General features: G+C 41.9%; 1 protein-coding gene across 1 annotated transcript; it reads right to left on the bottom strand.

The window, feature by feature from the left end:
- Positions 1–3,458: 3,458 nt before the first annotated feature.
- On the bottom strand, positions 3,459–15,868 carry LOC138831662 (V-set domain-containing T-cell activation inhibitor 1-like). Its single transcript, XM_070028715.1, has 5 exons — positions 15,788–15,868; positions 14,796–14,848; positions 10,477–10,881; positions 8,850–9,134; positions 3,459–3,908 (listed from the first exon to the last, which is right to left on the bottom strand). The coding sequence occupies exons 2-5, from the start codon at positions 14,845–14,847 to the stop codon at positions 3,874–3,876; spliced, it is 777 nt and encodes a 258-aa protein (XP_069884816.1). The 5' UTR covers position 14,848; positions 15,788–15,868; the 3' UTR covers positions 3,459–3,873.
- Between the last annotated feature and the right edge of the window lie 3,404 nt (positions 15,869–19,272).

Consider the following 19,272-nt stretch of genomic DNA (forward strand, 5'->3'; position numbering starts at 1 on the left):
CTGGGCAAAAAAGTTCATGAGACTTTCATTTCCAATAAAGTACCAAAAAAGACTGAGAAGTGGAGCTGTGGCTCAAGTGGTAGAGCACTAGCCTAGAGCAGGGACAGAGAGAGAGAGAGAGAGAGAGAGAGAGAGAGAGAGAGAGAGAGAGAGAGAGAGAGAGAGAGAGAGAGAGAGAGAGAGAGAGAGAGAGAGAGAGAGAGAGAGAAAGAAAGAAAGAAAGAAAGAAAGAGGGCTTGGAAGGTGTCTCAGTGGTAGAGCGCTTTCCTTGCATGCCTGAAGCCCTGCGTTCGATTCCTCAGCACCACATAAGCAAAAAGAAAAAAGCCAGAAGTGGCGCTGTGGCTCAAGTGGTAGAGCACTAGCCTTGAACTGAAGAGCTGAGGGACAGCGCCCAGGCCCAAAGTTCAGGCCCCACGACTAGACCCCCCCGAAAAAAGAGGGGGGTTGGGGGAGGTAGGGAGGAAGGAAGGAAGGAAGGAAGAAAGGAAGGAAGGGAAGGAGGGAGGGAGGGAGGGAGGAAGAGAAAAGAAAGAGAAAGAAAGAAAGAGAAAGAGAAAGAAAGAAAGAAAGAAAGAAAGAAAGAAAGAAAGAAAGAAAGAAAGAAAGAAAGAAAGAAAGAAAGAAAGAAAGAAAGGAAGAAAGGAAGGAAGGAAGGAAGGAAAAAGGAAGGAAGAAAGAGAGAGAAAGAAATAAAAAGAGAGAAAGAGAGAGGAAAGAAAGAAAGAAGAAAGGAAGGAAGGAAGGAAGAGAGAGAGAGAAAGAAAGAAAGAAAAAGAGAGAGAGAAAGAGAAAGAGAAAGAAAGAGAGGAAAGAAAGATTTTCTTTTTTTTTTTGGTCGTGGGGCTTGAACTCTGGGTCTGACCACTGTCCCTCAGCTCTTCAGCTCAAGGCTAATGCTCTACCACTTGAGCTACAGGGCCACTTCCAGTTTTTTCTGGTCGTTTATTGGAGATAAGAGTTTCACAGACTTTCCTGCCTGGGCTGGCTTTGAACCATGATCCTCAGATCTCAGCCTCCTGAGTAGCTAGGATTACAGGCATGAGACACCAGTGCCCAGCTTAGAAAGGAAGAAAGAGAGAAAGAAAGAAAGAAAGAAAAAGAAAGAAAGAAAGAGAGAGAAAGAAAGAAAGAGAAAGAAAGAAAAAAAGAAAGAAAAAGAAAGAAAAGAGGAAAGAAAGAGAAAGAGAAAAGAAGGAAGGAAGGAAGGAAGGAAAAATTTGGTAGCCAATTATTTTTATTATGTTTATATATTCTTTGCCTTTCATAAATGCCAGTCATTTTATTTCATATTTCAATATCTTCCTACATGACCTAAGTCAGGACTTGTCTGTGACACTATACTGAGAGACCACACTTCCTAGTTTCAAATCCTGGCTCTGTTCCTATCTCTTGTTTTTCTAGAAGTTACTTAGTCTCTTCGTTTCCTTTTTTAAATGGCACAATAATAGTACTTACCTCATTATCCTTTTCTCTCTCTTTTTTGAGAATTAAATGAGCTAATGTCTATTTAAAATAATTTGTGGCACATAGAAAGTGCTATGTAAGAGCTGCGGGTGTAGCTGAGATTGTACAGCACCTGTCCAGCAAGCACAAAGCACTGAGTTCAAACCCCAGGGCCATATAAAGTGCTATATATCAAGTACCATTATATCCCTCCATTTATAATCCCACAATGACCTGTGAAAAAGATGGAGCACAAAAGTAGATGGACAAAGGGTGAATGAATGCAGCTATAGTACTCACTGGACACTGTTGAAAATAAACTATACAACTTGTGGGTGAGAATGATAGGAAAAAACTGGGAGAGAATGAGGTAAGGGATGACATTGTCCAAAAAGAAATGAACTCTTGCTTGGAAGCTGGTGGCTCATACCTGTAATCCTAGCTACTCAGGAGGCTATATTTGAGCATCACGGTTCAAAGACAGCCAGGCAAAGAAAGTCTGTGAGACTCAGATCTCTAATTAAACACTAGAAAACCAGAAATGGTGCTGTGGCTCAAAGTAGTATAGTGCTAGCCTTGAGCAAAGGAATTCAGGGACAACAGCCAGGTGCTGAGTTCAAGTCCCATGCCAACAGGAAATTTACTCTTTACCTGACATATAACTGTAACCCCTCTGTACATCAACTTTATAATAATAAATTTTTTAAAAAGAATGTAGACATCAGTCTGGCACTGGTGGCTCACACCTATAATCCTAGCTACTCAAGAGGCTGAGATCTAAGGATCGTGGCTCAAAGCCAGCCTGGGCAGGAAAGTCCATAAAGACTCTTACCTCCAATTCATCACCAAAAATGCCATTAGAGCTGCGGCTCAAGTAGTAGAGTGGTTGACTTGAGCACAAAAGCTCAGGGGCAGCATTCAGGCCTAGATTTCACGCCCCAGGACCAGCATCAAAAGAAGAGGGAGGAGGAGGAGGAGGAGGAGGAGGAGGAGGAGGAGGAGGAGGAGGAGGAGGAGGAGGAGGAAGAGGGGGAGGAGGAGGACATCAGATCTATGACATAAGATCTGTAGAAATGTACACTCTCCCTGTTGTGCCTTTTTTTCTGTGGCACCCTGGGGGAAGGGATGCCCTTAACTTGCTAAATCCAGCCACAAGAAGAGATATTGCTACCCCAGACACCCAAAGAAAAAAGGAAGCTAGCTTCATCCCTTTGTGCTGCTATATTAAAACATCATCATCTAGGTGGCTAATACACAACTAAAAGGGACCAAGGGGCTGAAAGATCTCATGTGCAGCAAGAGCTCCCTTTCTGCTTCATAGATGGCCCCTTCTGGTTGTGTCTTTACATGGCTGGAGGAACTTCTTTTGAGCTTCTTTTATGTTTGTACTAATCTCTTTCATAGGGTTATGTGATAAAGTCCTAATTATCTCCCTAAGGCCCTACCTTCTAGTACTGTCACTTGGGGTGTAAGGATAGCAGAGGAGAATCTATTAACAAAAAGCATAGAGATAAGAAAGATTATAAGGTGACAGATAATAAGAAAGACTATAGAGTCAAATAACCAAATCAAAAGAGCTCAAAGACTAGTCTCACCTCCTTTGAATTTCTAAGCTTCTATATAGCCTTTGTCCAGTAATGCCCAGAAATCTTTATGCATAATAATTTTAGTAAGATGCTTCTTTCTCAGGCTCTCCTGTGAATCACCAAATTGCTCATGTGTAGCACCATTTTACACACACACACACACACACACACACACACACACACACACACGCACATGCACACACACACACACACACACACACACACACACACACACACACACACACACACACACACACACACACCAGGCTTTGAGAAATTATAAACTTCCTTTGTTCTGAATTCCCCAACCTGTCATCCATCACTGAAACATAATCAATGAAATAGACACCAAGAAATCTCATCAGGCTTCTAAACTTTCATTCGCACTTAAGAGTTTTGAGTTTTACTCAGAATTTGACACGTGAAAAGTATGAGATCAAATAAAATCCATTCAATAAAACAAAAATAGAAATAAAAGCAAAAGACTTTATCATACGGATCTGAAAGGGGCATATCACAGGAGCTCCTCTCATTTTGGTTAACAGGTAACACAATAGACCAGCTAGCTCGCTTGCTTGCTGGCTTTCTTTCTTTCTCTCTCTCTCTTTCTTTCCTTCCTTCCTTCCTTCTTCCTTCCTTCCTTCCTTCCCTCCCTCCTTCCCTCCTTTCCTTCCTTTCTTCCTTCCTTGCTTCCTTCCCCCCTCTCTCTTTCTTTTCTTTCTTCTTTCTTCCTTCCTTTCTTTTGCTATATTTATGATGTGTAGGACAAAAAGTCGTCATCCACAGGAGAAAGCAGGCTTCCATTGCATGAAGGTCCTTGAGCAGATGTCATTAAAATCTCTTAATAGTAGTCGTAGGATCCAGGATATTTTCTCTCTGAGGGAAAAAGGGAGAAGGGAAAAAGCAAGAAAACATAGAAGGTGAAAGTTTTGTGTTAGAGGCAACCCTGCACTCAACCCCAATGACTTTGTTAAAGCCACACAATGAAGAATAGTGGGGAACAATGAATTCTCTGTTCCTCCAAGAGTGGCAGCCTGCTAAGGGGACTCCAAGAACTCTTTAAAAGTATTTCATTCTCTTAGGGGGAACTAGATCATTACAATTAGCTATTTGTAAGCAGAGATTTTAATGTATTCACTCATGAATGTGTTCATTCATTCAAGAAGTATTGTTTGGAGTGCAATTTGAGAAGAAACAAGACAAAAGAGAAGGGAGGGGAATGCAGTAGTATTTCCTACCAACTTTCAGAGAGAAAAGAAAACAGCAATAGAGGCTCAGGGTGTTAGAGTCACCCAGAGAGGAACTAATATCAAGTCAGCCAACGAAGACCAAAGTCCTTGTTAGCTTGTGGGATGAAAGGAACCCAATGGGATGAAAGGAAGGAGGATGTTCCTCAAGTTCTTCAAGGAAAAAAATCAAGGAGGCATGCTTCCCCTTCTCCTCTGTTTTTTTGCTGGTACAGGGGCTTGAACTCAGAGCCTGGGTGCTACTCTTTCTCTTTTCACTCAAAGTTGGCATTCTACCATTTGATCTACAGCTCCACTTCTGGCTTTTATATTTTTGGAGGTTAATTAGAGATAAGAGTCTCATGAAGGAGGAAGTGGCGCTGTAGCTCGAGTGGTAGAACGCTCGCCTTGAGTTGAAGAGCTGAGGGACAGCGCCCAGGCCCAGAGTTCAAGCCCCACGACCGACAAAAAAAAAAAAAAAAAAAGAGTTTCATCAACGATTCCTTCCCAGGCTGGCTTTGAACCATGATCTTTAGATCTCAGCCTCTGACTAGCTAGGATTACAGGCATGAGCTACCAGTGTTTGACTTGAAGTTGAGCATTTTCATTTGGAGGTTCTAAATTAAGCTGTACCTCTAGGACTGTGATAATAAGATTAGTTAAAAACGAATACCTATTTCGGGGCCTGCTGTTTATTAGGAACCAGGAAAGACAGACAGAGAACTTTGCCCTTGCAAGTAAGATTCAGTCTTGCAATAAGATGAATAATAATAAATTTGAGCAATAGCCCAAATGCTTTGAACAGCCTTATAAGGAAACAACACAATCTGACCCCCTGTTACCCTTCTGATCTTAACTCCTGCACTCTTCACAAACCCCTCCATTCCAACCTCTGGCCTTCTTGCTATTCTTCAAACCCACAGACCTTGACCACTTCTAGGCTTGGCTCCCTTCCTTCTTCAAGTCTTTGTTAAAGTTTAACCTCCTAATGAGGCTTTCTATGTACATTTATTTAAAATTCCAAATTTTTCTCTCTTCTACTCCCCCTTCTTTCCAACTTACCGTCTTTGCTTTATTTTTTCTTTATAGGACTATTCCCCAATCTGATATCCTACATAAATGTTTTACTTTATATTCAAATATAATTACATACAAACAAGGATGCAAAGGTTTTTAGCCCAATTTGTATGTACATGTGTGCGCCAGTCCTGGGGCTTGAACTCAGGGCCCGGATGCTGTATCTGATTTTTTCTGTTCAGGGCTACTGCTCTACCACTTGAGCAACAGCTCCACTTCTGGTTTTTTTCCCCCTTTTGGTGTTTAAGAGTCTCAAAGACTTTCCTGTCATGGCTAACAGTTTCCAATGGTGATCCTCAGATCTCAGCCTCCTGAGTAGCTGGGATTATAGACATGAGCCACCAATTAGTTTTCACAAACTGAATACAAACACATAACCAGCACTCAGGACAAGAAACAGAATACTTCCATATACCCTTCCTATACCCTAAAAGTAACCACTGGCTTGATACCTCACTGCATGGATTAATTTCTTCCTACTTTTGTATTTTATTTATATAGGCTCATCTGGTGATATACTATATATTTTAATGCTTTATTTACAGCCTGTTTGTCCCTACTGTTAGAGTGTAAGCTTCACATGGGTCTGTGTTTGTTTTGTTCACTGCTGCATTACAAGTGCCTAAAAGAACATCTGGAACAGCATTGGAACCTAATAAATATGTGATGCCTGAATGAATGAAATATTGAACAAATAAAAATGAGAATAAGAAGATGAGAAAAAAGAAAGTAGAACGAGAGAGTTTAAGGGCTTCAAGCCTTGAAGGATGAGCAGGAATCCACGAAGCAGAAAAAGAAAAGATATTTGAGGAGAGACAGAGTCTGTTCAAAGGTGTGTCCGTGAAGAAAACACACACACACACACACACACACACACAAAGTCGAGAAGCCACAGAAATCAGCAAGCTCTGGGCAATGAGCAAAGGCCATGTACTGAAAAACAGTAGCTACAAAGCTGGAAAAACATGCAGATCCCAGACCTCAAAGGCTTCATATAAATAAATACATGAAAAGAGGTGAGGGAAAGTAAAATACAAAGGTCTTTAAGGTATTTCTAGGACCCTTTTCTAGGGTGCTGAAAATTAAGGGGATAAAAAAAAGGATTTCTTTGAAGTCAACTCATTAATAATGTATCTTGGAGGCCTCAGAAGAGAGTCAGAGGCCCACTATGTTCAAAGACTTCTAACTGCTCCTGAATATGTGGGAAAGCCTTAAAAGTCTGGGAAATAAGTAAGGCCCTCTTTTCTTTCCTTTGAAGGAAAGGCCAGCTCCAGTGGGAATTTTAAATGTGTGAGTCTTTCTGGTTAATCTTGTTTTACTGAACAGAGGGAAGGGGCCAAGAGTTCTCTCTTCCTTCCACACCTGCTGGACAGGGCCACGAGAGGCTGGTGCCCTATGCCCAAAGGCAGGGATAGGAAAGAAATGCCTTGAGTGTCTTCACTACCCCTAAGTCCACGGTCTGAATCAGTGGTTCTCACAATCACCTAGAGGCCTGGTTATAGCACAGATTGCTAGGTCTACTACAAAGTTTTGTATTTGAGAGGTCATGGGTGAGACCTGAAAGCATGTACCTCCAACAAACCCTCAGGTGGTACCAATATTACTGGTTTGGCAATGGTGTATGGAGACCCTTACACACTGCCAGCCTCCTAAACCAGGAGAGGATTCTTTAACATCTTCTTTCTCTTCTTCCAGAAGGGTCTGGATGTTCCATCTCTATCAAGCTTCTACTCCACCCCCCTCCCACCATGAAGGCCAGGCTGGCTTATATCCTCCTGCCTCAGCCCCACAGATGCTATGATTACAGGTGAGCACCATCATACCTTGCTAACTATTTCGCCATCACTTAAGTAAAGAATTCCCAGGTAAAATACAGGACACCTTGTTAAATCTGAATTTCTGAGGAATAACAATTGTTTAGCACATGACATTACTTATCAGTTATCTGAAATTTAAATCTATTAAATCTTAATAGCTACCTTCTTAGTAGCTTCTTCACTTCCTTATGTAGAAGGGAGACCATAAGAGCAATTACCACCAGGCACCAGTAGCTCAAGCCCTTAATCCTAGTTACTCAGGAGTCTGAGATCTGAGGACTTAAGTTTGAAGATAGTCCAGGCAGAAAAGTCTGTGAGACTTCTTTCTACCTTGAATTAACTGGACAAAAACTGGAAATAAAGGTGCGGATCAAGTGATAGAAAGCCATCCTTGAGGGAAAAAAGCCAAGCAAGAGTACAAGATAAGAGCTTGGAATGTGGCTTAGTGATAGAGTGCTCATCTAGCATGCATGAAGCCCTGGATTCAATTCCTCAGTACCACATAAATAGAAAAGGCTGGAAGTAGTTCTGTGGCTCAAATGGTAGAGTGGTAGTCCTGCGTAAAAGAAGCTCAGAGACAGTGCCTAGGCCCTGAGTTCAGGCTCCAGGACTGGCAAAAAAAAAAAAAAAGAGTGCAATCATAGGTACTACTGACCAGGAGATGAAGACAGGTTTTCACTTGATCAGTTAATTGTTCAGTGGCCTCAATCAGACATAACTAAAGTCCTCTCTTTCCCTAATCCCATCCCTGGTGTAGGACCCATCAAGTCTGTTCTATTTCAGAGGAAAGGGGGGACTGAATGGCATAGACTTTCTTCCTTGGTGTGTAAAATATGTAGCTAAGTCCACTATTTTTGCTTCCTGTAGTTGTTCAATAAATTGGTTCCTCATTTAAAAAAAAAAAAAGAGTGCAAGAAAAAAGCTGGGCACCAGTGGCTCACATCTGTAATCCTAACTACTTGAGAGGCTGAGATCTGAGGATCACACTTTGTCCATGAAATTCTGGTCTCCAATTCACTACCAAAAAAACCAGAAGTAGAGCTATGGCTCAAGTGGTAGAACGCTAGCCTTGAACACAAAAGCTAAAGAACATTGCCCAGTCCCTGGTCTCAAGCCCCAGGACTGGCACCAAAATCATCATCATCATTATCATCATCATCATCATCATCATCATCATCATCATCATCATCATCATCATCATCATCATCAACATCGTAACAATTACCTTTCAGGGTTTAGGTAAAGATTTAAAATGACATTTGTAAAACATGAGGCATGTGATGAGTGGCAGATAGATGGCTAGCATGACTTCTCAGTCTGTCATAACACAAAGCTGATGTCCCTAGCAAAGGAACAGAAGCCTCATCAAAGATGGCAGCCACATCTATCAGAGTAAGAGCAGTCAATTCTGATGCATGGTCTTTTTTTCAAACCCAGGAAGACTCTACCTCATCCTCTTCTCTTGCCCCAGGCTACAAACTTATGACTGTGTGCTTCTTTAAATCCCCCAAGTACCCAGAAGTGGCATACAGTGAACATTAATGAACAATCCTTCTTTATGATGAAAGGCAGACTGCTCTTTCTCTCTCTCTCTCCTTCCCCCCCTTCCCTCCCCTCCTCCCTCCTCCTTCCTCTTCTCTCCTTTCCTCTTCCTCCCGCCTTCCCTCCCCCCTCCTCCCTCTCAGGTTTGCACTTACTTGGGAACTTACGGACAACTCTGAAAGGTCGGTGATTCTCATCTGCCTCTGCTATGCGGCACACATATATCTCATTTAACTTGACAGGGTATTTGAGGACCGAGAACACCCTGAACAAGCCATTCATCTTCTCTTCCAGGACCTCCACAGTACTATGGTTGCTCAGGTCCCTCTCTTTCCGATCCATCCAGGTCACATTGGGTGTGAAGTACCAGCCCTTGGAGATGCATGTAGCCACATCCTCGTCATCCATCTGGTCAAACTGCACTTTGGGCATCTCAAAGTCTGATTGGGGGGAAATAACAAAACAATTAGTTACTTTTAAAAAAAAATGTATCCCCAGGAGGCTCAAGTTAGGAAGAATTTTCCCCTCTGATTTTCCATTAGCCCTTATGGAGGTAACACGTTTTGAGATCGCCTAGCTAACATTGTGGCCCTAGTACAGTATATGAATGGGATACACACATGCTTTTATAGTCCAGGTCTTACTACCGTTGCTGTCCTTACCTTGTCCTTCATCTCAGACTCTCCACTGATCTCAGATACCCTGCTGAGAATCATGGAAGATATGGAAGGATTCTCACCAGCACCTTGCCATCTCTTCCAGTTCTTATCCTGGAATAATTCCACCATGCAGGCAGAGCCCCCATGCCCCTCGGGGTCTCATGCAATTCTGTGAAGGGGAAAGATCCCTAGGGTACTGCAGAGATGCAATGATCCTGTCTAACCTACATATGAACATATTAACAAGTGAAAAAAATAAAAGAAACAAATTTCAGGAAAGCTAAATGAGTTGCTCTAATTTTTCCAGAATTCGATCTTGGGTCTCCTGATTCCCAGTGCAGGGCTGTTCTCACTAACACAAATGTTAGGCTGGCTCACGCCTGTAATCCTAGCTACTGAAGAAGCTGAGATCCAGAGAGATGCCAGTCTGGACATGAGAATCTATGAGATCCCATGTCCAAAATAGCCAACAAAAAGTGGGTTGGAAGCATGGCTCAAGTGGTAGAGTGTCAACCAAGCAAGCAAGCTAAGCAAACAGGAGGCCTTCAGTTCAAACCTCAGAACTGAAAATAAACAAAAGAATGAAAATGAAATAGCACATATCAGATTCCAGAGTCTTCATGTAAGATTATTAAAATATATAAAATTTTGGTATTTGTGGAGTCTGGGATTAGTGCTGCTGCTTTGTCTTTCTGTTTTAATGAATAAATATTTTGTTGTTGCTTGTTTGTATGCCAGTCCTGGGGCTTTAACTCAAGGACTGGGTGCTGTCCCTTAGCTTTTTCACTCAAGGCTGGCACTCTACCACTTGAGCCACACAGTTCTACTTCTGCCTTTTTGATGGTTAATTGGAGATAAGAGTTTCATAGACTTTTCTGCCTGGGCTGGCTTTGAACTGCAGTCCTCAGATCTCAGCCTCCTGAGTACCCAGGATTATAGGCATGAGCCACAGGTGCCTAACAAACAAAAAATAATACGTATGCACACTGTACAGACACAACAACTTTTGTTCAGATATTTTCAGATCAGATAAACCAACATCCCAAACCCCTAACTGTTGCAAGCTTCTCCACATGAGCAGAGACAAAGTTCAAACTGAAGTTCATCTGGTAAATTCCTTTACCTTCTACTATTAGCTTAATTGTACTCTCTCCTCTTCCATCTGGCGTGATGGCTGAGCATTTGTAGATTGCTTCATCTAGGAAATCCACATTTCTTAGCAGAAGAGACAGAGTACCCTCCGAAATTTCATCTCTGTCCACCGACACTCGTCCCTCATACAGGGAGTTTTGATCTTCTAGCTGCTCTGTGTTGTCACGAAAGTAATAAACCAACTTTGTGAAAACTTCGAAGAAGTCATAGTACCTGAAAAAGCGGTAATAATCATCATCATTGTCTACCAAGTATTCCTCTCTGATGTCTTCTCTTTCCCAAGAAAACTCCAGATTTTCTGTGCCCTCCACAAAGGAGAAATGGCAAGAGAGGGTCACGTCGGTGAATGGGGCGGCCCGCAATTCTTCAACTGACGCTAAAAATGTCAAAGAAAAAATGAAATTAGCAAAGACCGAAGACTATTGCATATGGGGAGTTTAATAACGAATCAAAGAAATTTCTCTACCTATCTTAAACAATAATGGATATAATCCAGAGAACTAGACATTTACAAAACCACTGGAAATCTGGAGGAATGAGCCTAAAACAGGGCTTAGAAGGATCAGACTTGAAATGCATGTTTGGCTCAGAATCAGCCAGGCCTGCAAATTTGCTGTGCCTTTATTTGGAAGCTGGAGAATCAGGACAGTGTCATTGCAGGTGTTAGCCTCAAAGCCAAATTGCACCTGTCAGATTTACATTGGCAAAAGAAAAATGCTTCATGTACTGTAACCTTTCTCCCACTTCAATCTGTTGCCAGTGAATCCTTGCGCAAGTGTATCTGACTAGCAGAGCAAGGGTCGCCCCCAAACTCGACGGAAAAGGAATTTTGGCCCTGTTGCTTCTCACTCTGCACTTTTGGTTATCCAGGCAGGCAGATACAGATGTCCAGTACATGAATTTATTCTAGCTGACCCAAATACCTGCTAGTCCCAGGCACCATTACAGCCAGCAGAATCTGAGAGCTGAGAGGAATAGAATATAACCTTCACTATGTACAACTTCTAGAATTATAGCATGAATAGAATCCTTGGAAGTTAGAACTGGGGAAAATTTAGACATCACCTGGTTCAATGTTTTCAAACTATTTTCCCCAGAACCCATCCCAGAGGTTGCCACTGGCGACCAGGAGACCAGTGGTAGGACTTCCATTTCCTTCCTACTTCACTCAGAACAACCATTTTCCACTTTGCAATAAGGCTATTGAATCAGAATCATTGCCAAATGTCATTACTACCAAAAGATATGACTGATTCCCAGGAAGCAAAATCTCGTAAGGTCACAAATTAAGATATCAATAGCACCACAGAAAAAAGCTCTTTGGCAATTTTAAAATGGCCTCTAGGGTCAGTTACCAAACGTTTTTGGGTTTTTTTCCCCCCCCTGGTGGTCCAGGAGTTTAAACTTTAAGCTCTCATACTTGCTGGGTAGTTGTCCCACTGTTGAGTCATAACTCCACCCTCTTGTAGGGCTGGTTATTTTTTGAGATAGGGTCTTGCTATCTGCACTGTATGTGGAGTCAAATCCTACTTTGCTTCCCACTATAGCTGGGACGACAAGTGTGAACTACTATACCCAGATATTGCTCAGAAAGGCTCTCTCAGCCTGCCTCAAACTGTAATTCCCCCAATTTCAGTCTCCCAAGTAGCATAATAGGTGTGAGCCAACAGGCACTCAGCTCCAAACTCCTGAACCTCTAAGACTAAATACCTAACTTAATTGAGAACAAATAATGAATGAAAGGAGGGGGTCCCAATAAACATATTCTAAGAGTTTTTCTGGTCTTAATTCTTAATTTACTTCATCTGCATGCCACATCGAGATAGGTCCTATTACCATCCCCATATCATTTTTTTTTTTAAAGCCAGGAGGTGAAGGAAATTGTGTGTAGTAGATGATAATGAAAACCCAGGCATCTGGCTCCAAAGCACCTCACCTGCAACCTGCTCTTTCATCTCCTAATTGTGGCACTCTAAGCAAATTGAAGACTGATGAAATGAATGACTACATATATTTTTTTTAATTTTTTTTTTTGTCGGTCGTGGGGCTTGAACTCTGGGCCTGGGCGCTGTCCCTCAGCTTTTCAGCTCAAGGCCAGCGCTCTACCACTTGAGCTACAGCGCCACTTCCGGAAATGAATGACTACAAAGAAGAGCAGATGGAAGGATGGAGGGAGAGAGAAACAACTTCCCTAACCTTTAGAAAGATGGATTTGCAAGTTCAAAAACAAAACAAGCAAGCATTTTAGCCCAACACCAGTGGCTCATGCCTATAACCCTAGCTACTCAGGGAGGCTGAGATCTGAGACAGCTGGTTCAAAGCCAGTCCAGGCAGGAAAGTTCATGAGACTTTCTGGTGGTGGTGCTATGGCTCAAAGTGGTAGAACATTAATTAGCGTTGAGCAAAAAATGCTCAGGGACAGTTCCCAGGCCCAGAGTTCAAGCCCCACAACTGACCAAAACAAAAACAAAAACAAAAAAACAAGCATTTTATTTCTCAAATTGTCAGTTTTTTACTGTTTATAATATAAAAGCAGTGGATTTTTAAATATATATGTAATCTCGGTCATAAGAATTCTAAATCAGTGGTAGAGAGCTTGCCTTGCATGCATGAGGCCCTGGGTTCGATTCCTCAGCACCACATAAGCAAAAAGAAAAAAGCCGGAAGTGGCGCTGTGGCTCAAGTGGTAGAGCGCTAGCCTTGAGCTGAAGAGCTAGGGGACAGCGCCCAGGCCCAAAGTTTAGGCCCCATGACTGGACTTCCCCAAAAAATGAAAAAAAAAGAATTATAAATCCCCCCCAAAAGAATTATGAATCCAAGTTCTAGTTCTAAGTAACCCCTTCCTAATTATTTGGTATCAGGCACTACTGAGTCACAGTTTCCTTGTCTGTAATTATTATAATAATAACACCTGCCTGAGGGTGGTGATGATCTTGGGGACTATTTTCATGAGAGAGCTCTGTCATTTTCCAGAGGGACAGAAGGAGGAGCAGATGGATGGACAATTTAGTGAGCTTCTCCCACCCAAGTCTCTCTCACAAGAATACATGGTTTATTCCTGAGGGACTTTTGATTCTAGCTTCTCAGTTTCTCCCCCAAGAGGCTTTGCTACAGCTGTACCCTTTCTGTGCCCAGGGGAGAGAGACACAGACTCAAAACCTAAAGTCACTGGCCAATGAACCATGAAACATGGTGTACTGAGGATGTAGCTGATAATGAACAAGCCAGCTTCTAACTGATGTGTGTGCACAAGTTCTTACTGGCATCTAAGAACACCTTGGTCTTTTTCTATCTGTGTTATTTCTAGGCCGCTGCATCTTTTGCTTTACAAGGTCCAAGAGTCTGAGGCAAAAGCTCAGCAAAAAAGTTAACAATGTAGGAAAGATTTTGAAAAGGATACAAAGATACTACCAGTGTCTCACATATCTGCTAGAGTACCTTGCATGTAGCTTATAGGGCTATAAAATGTCTTACTGCACCCATACTCACTCCTTCCATGTATTTTTTAGGTATTTCCTCACAATGTGTGATTATGAACTCTTTTTGCATTTATTGCTCCAACCACCCATACACACACACACACACACACACACACACACACACACACACACACACACACACACACACACGTGCACCAAGCATAAAGAGAAAAGAGTCAGCACATCTAGTCCTTGGGCAGACCTTGCACTCAATCGTCCCTGAGTCTGAGGATGCCCCCAATGTCTGAAGGACCCTGAGTAGGGGCACATGCTTGGCAATTCATGCATGTTGGGTCATTGTGTGGAGTAGTTACATGAAGGGTTTGCATGCATAGTCATTTTGTGTATAAAGAATGATATAAACTCTTTTACATCTTAAAACGGTCAAATATTCTGAATTCTACATTGTAAATTGGCATTTTTCAGAGTCACTTGGACTCAGAAGGGGGAATATATATTTTTTTTCTTTTGAGTTGAGTGGTTTAGACTATAGATGTGAATAGGGCTAGTCATGCAGATGGCCTCATATAAATAAGCCAAATTGGGGAGGAAGGCTTTTGTCATTAACAAGAGAAGGAATGATAATGTTCTACAATATGTGTCTAATATATTCTCCCATCTGCTCTCACCATTTCCAGTAAAGCAAACACAGCAACGATTTATTATTTTCATTTAACAAATGAAAAGCATGTGCCTTGAGCAGATTAGGTCATTTGCTTGTTTGCTTGCTTGCTTTTTTCTTGCTTGTTGTTTTTTCCTCATGAGTCTCCAAACTGTTTCAGAAATACAAAGTTTTTGAAAAATGACTCACCTGCACCATGAAGAAGTAGAAGTAGGTTGGCAAACATAAAAAGGGAAGACATTCTGTGAGGGAAAAAAAGAAAGAAAAGCATAAAGGAAACAGTCTGGGTCAGCATGACCAGACTCACCTGCTGCTGGAGGAGAAAGGCTGTGGCAGACATCACTTCTAAACTGCAGGCCCAGTTGAGCTGTCCTGAGCAGAAAGAGGCTTCCAGTACCTCAGTATTCCATGTGGAAAGGCCATCTGAGTCACATTCACTCAGGCTGGCCCTGTGCAGTTTGGTTTGATTTGTTACGTGAACTTAGAACTCAATTTCTATCACACCCATACCAGTCTCTCTAGATGAGTCACAGTGGGATGCAGATCATCAAGATCAGCCATCAAAATATTTGAAGGACCAACAACAGAATTCCCAGTCATCCTGGCTGACCTCTCTGAATGGTGCTGGGGCACATTGGAGAAGATAAAACTTGGAGATACATGGGTGAACTCAGGAAGTTGTGAAGTGATGTTTCCAAGTGGGAAAAAAATAAGGAAGAGATAGTATTAATCCATCCTGCCCAGGCAAGGCTGCCTTTTATTGGGAATGATATTTAATGGGCCTCTGGAAGGGATGGGAAAGGGCTCAGGGAACAATCATCCCCCTCAAGGAGATCAAGCACAAATGTACATCTGTATGCACATCAAGCCACTGATGCTCACAGGTTGAATCCAGCCTCTATTTTCTCTATTCTCACCTCTCCTTTCTCCCCCATACTCTAAATTCCATCAGTATGCCCCAATGTCGTGTTGCTGGTCAAACTTTCTCTGCCTAGCATCTCACTACTCTCCTTTGATCCCTACTCCATTCACATCTCTCCTCCAGCGACCCTTTCAAAGTCCTCTCCAATCCCAAATCCAGTTAATCTTCCTTCTTCTTCATCTTGGACATACTTTTCTTTACATGTTCCTTTGTCCCTTACTATTTCAAAGAAAGCAAAATAAGATAATCATTCCCTTACCTTGTTTTCTTGTCTCCTCTTCTTCCTGTTATTTAATGAAGAGGGGAAAAAATCTACCACAATTCTCTAGGTCTACCTGTGATACATCATAAGAATACCAGCTAAATGTCAAATGCTCACAAAGGCCAAATTTAATCTTCAAAATAAGTCTAGGAAGTAGCTACTATTATGACTTCCACTTTGTTAATGAGCCAACCAAGCAGAGTAAGTAGAATTCTTCAGAGCTAAATAGCACCAAAACTTTTGCCTACCATTTAGTTTAGCTGAACCCTGTCCATTCCACCAAAGTTCTGTCCTAGCTGGATTCTGCCAATCACCCACACATTTCTAGATAACCCCATCTCCCTGTGTATCCACCAAGAGAACAGAAGATTCATGGGTAAAATGAGGCAATGGTTTATGGAATATTACAGTTCATTTCTTCCTTAGAGGCCTGTTAGACCCCAGAAAGTATGTGCATGTAGGTTGAATATTAACAAACACAGATGTATCTGAAGAGCTGGAGGATAAAGGACCAGCTTTTTACTGTCAGTGAACAAAGAAAGCATTTCTAGGGTCAGTAGGACAAATGAAAAAATAAATTGTTAAGTCTACATACTCTAATTAAGGGTATGACTACTGATTGACATCATCTATTCATTTAGGAAATATCTCTCCATGACAGGTGTAGTAAACTATTTAAAGATATAGCTGCAAATAAATTAATTAAAATGTTACTATATTTTTTAGGAAAACTCAATTTACATATACATTTCAATGTTCAGTGTAATTTGTCTCCTGACCCTATTTTGTGAGCATTTCTTCATCATTAAATATTATTATAATCTGGCCTACTTTGTCTTAGAGTTATTTATATACATATCACCCCTACTAGGCTTTAAGTTTCCTAAGGGTAGGGCTTTATCTTCCCCCTCATTCATGTATCTAGCATAGTGTTCCATATATTGTAGGTCCAATAAGTATTTATTGAATTAACTAAATTAAATCCAGTCTTCTGTAAGATCCCCACAAATGTTTACTGTATATAAACAGAAAAAAGAGGAAATAACACAACAAAAACAAAAATCAAGAAAGGAATTCAGAGAGTACTAAAGATGAGTACAATTATACTAACACAGAAAATTCCAGCCATGTATCTAGGTTGTTTCTAGGGCTTATGACCTGAATTTTCACTCTGGTTTGCAGGTGAACAATAAGAAGTCTATGAACTAGCTGGACATAGTGATACTACATAAAAGGAATGGGCAACATCATGGCAGACACTTCCAGCACATTGCCCATCACTTGACTCCAATTCACAATCATGGCTAACCATTTCCCCCAGATACAAAGCACATTCATGGAAAGAACTTACCTGCTTCACAGCTGATCTCTCTGATCAGCCAGGTGACAAGCAAGTGAGGTGGAGTCAGCATGTCTTCCAAGGAACAGTTGTGTGGCAGTCCTCAGGGAGAAACTGTGATTACTAAGCTGTTGCCACAAATGCCCAACAAAGCTCTGGATGACAATATTTCTACAGCCATATTTGTTAGTTAAAAAAAAGTTTATAAGGTATTATAGTGGAAAACTGTAACTACAACAACACTGTAATGTCCAATGTTGTAGAATCATTGTGCACCCATTCTTTTTTAAATCACACTTTTGAAGTTAATTAGCATGAGGGAAATATTCACTATGCAATTCTTGGTGGGAAATTAAATCATGAAACTTAATATACCTATGATTTCAGCTTTGTGGGGGAAAAATGTGTGCTTATAGAAAAGGAAGGAAATACACCAAAATGTTAATAGTGAAGAGGCAACTGAAAAGTTACTTTTACTGGTCCATGAATAAACTAAAAACTGGATACCAGCCCTCAGCCCACTCAAAGGCACTTTCCTTGAGCACAAAAGCTCAGGGAGGGACAGTGTCTAGGCTCAGAGTTCAAACCCCATGACTGACCAAAAAAAAAGAAAGAAAAAAAAAGAAGTGCCCAGAACTCGCTACTAGGACCTACTGTGGCCAAGGGCCCTCCAGCGATTACAAGCCAAAGAGCACCACAGCAGACTGTTCTGTGGCAAGCACTTGGCTCTTGGTCACTATACCATGGGAAGGACACTAATTTTTTTTACATTAAGGCCACCTGGGCCTTGGAGGGCTGCTGAGTCCCCATCAGAGTCAAATTTGGCCCCAAATTTAAAACTCCACTTCTGTCTCTGTCTCTGTCTCTGTCTCTGTCTCTGTCTCTGTCTCTGTCTCTGTCTCTGTCTCTGTCTCTGTCTGTCTCTGTCTGTCTCTGTCTGTCTCTCTGTCTCTCTGTCTCTGTCTCTGTCTCTGTCTCTGTCTCTCTCTCTGTCTCTGTCTCTCTCTCTGTCTCTGTCTCTGTCTCTGTCTCTGTCTCTCTCTCTCTCTCTCTCTCTCTCTCTCTCTCTCTCTCTCTCTCTCTCTCTCTCTCTCTCTCTCTCTCTCTCTCTCTCTCTCTCTCTCTCTCTCTCCCCTCCTTCCCCCTTAAACTCTGCTGCTTGCTTTTTCAAAATTAGCACATGGTACCTGTCCCTAACCAGGTAGCAGGAGGGTTCTGAGGGATAGGAAGTAAGGTAGATGGGAGTTCAGGTGGGTCTGGGAGGAGAGAGAAAGGGGCCAGCTGTATGTCGGGAACTCCAGGAATAGGAGAAGGGCCCAGGTGTGGGTGGAGCTGAGGACCAAAGGTGAGCATAATACTAACAGAATTTCTTTGTCCTGTTCTGTTGGGGATTGCTTTATTGTGCCAACTGTCCTGTTTGGGATTTATGCTGCAAATTGTCCTGTCTGGGGTTTTATGTAGGAGTATCCTTCTGATACCAACAGTCTTGGCTTTCAGATAAGGTCAGGGATGAAGTTTTCCAGAACCAGGAGGGGGCCCCTAGGGAGGGGGGGGTCAAGGGACCTTGGGAACAACATGGAGTTATGAGAACAAAGCATATTCCCATTCATTTCTATAAGTGCCACTTTCTGCAGATTCTCCCAGGCCTTAGTGTTCTAGCAGTGACTGGATCTGGAGCTTCCTTTAAGATAAACTCTCAGGTGATATCACCTAGTCTCTATCTCTGTCTTTTTCTCTTTCTCTCTCCTCAAACCTATTGTCTCAAAGTTGCAAAGAGATTATAAGATGTATCTATACTCCATTTGCTTTTCTTTTTTCTGCAGGTCCTGGGGCTTGAACTCAGAGTCTGGGTAGTATTCCTGAGCCTCTTTGTGCCATACCACTTCTGGCATTTTCTAAGTAGTTTATTGGGAATAAGAGTCTCACATATGTTTCCTGCTTGGGCTGGCTTCCAACTGTGATTCTTAGATCTCTGCCTTCTGACTAGCCAGGATTATAGGCATGAGCCACTGGCACCCAGCTTCTAATTGCTGAATAATATTCTATTGTGTGCATATACCACATTTTACTTATCCTGATATTTGGGTTGATTCTGTATGGGGGGTTGTTGTTGTTGTTATTATTGTTTTGGTGATAGTACTGG

This window comes from Dipodomys merriami, unplaced genomic scaffold (genome assembly GCF_024711535.1).
Source record: "Dipodomys merriami isolate MVZ:Mamm:240054 unplaced genomic scaffold, mDipMer1.0.p SCAF_2, whole genome shotgun sequence".
Lineage (NCBI taxonomy): Eukaryota > Metazoa > Chordata > Mammalia > Rodentia > Heteromyidae > Dipodomys > Dipodomys merriami.

What these genes read in the sequence shown, in the direction of transcription:
- LOC138831662 (XM_070028715.1), bottom strand. Translation starts at nt 14,847, where the DNA reads ATGTCTTCCCTTTTTATGTTTGCCAACCTACTTCTACTTCTTCATGGT. An exon ending in AATTAAGCTAATAGTAGAAG is followed by an intron (nt 9,135 to 10,476) that starts GTAAAGGAATTT and finishes CCCCCCAATCAG; the next exon opens with ACTTTGAGATGCCCAAAGTG. An exon ending in AGTTGTCCGTAAGTTCCCAA is followed by an intron (nt 3,909 to 8,849) that starts GTAAGTGCAAAC and finishes TTTTTCCCTCAG; the next exon opens with AGAGAAAATATCCTGGATCC.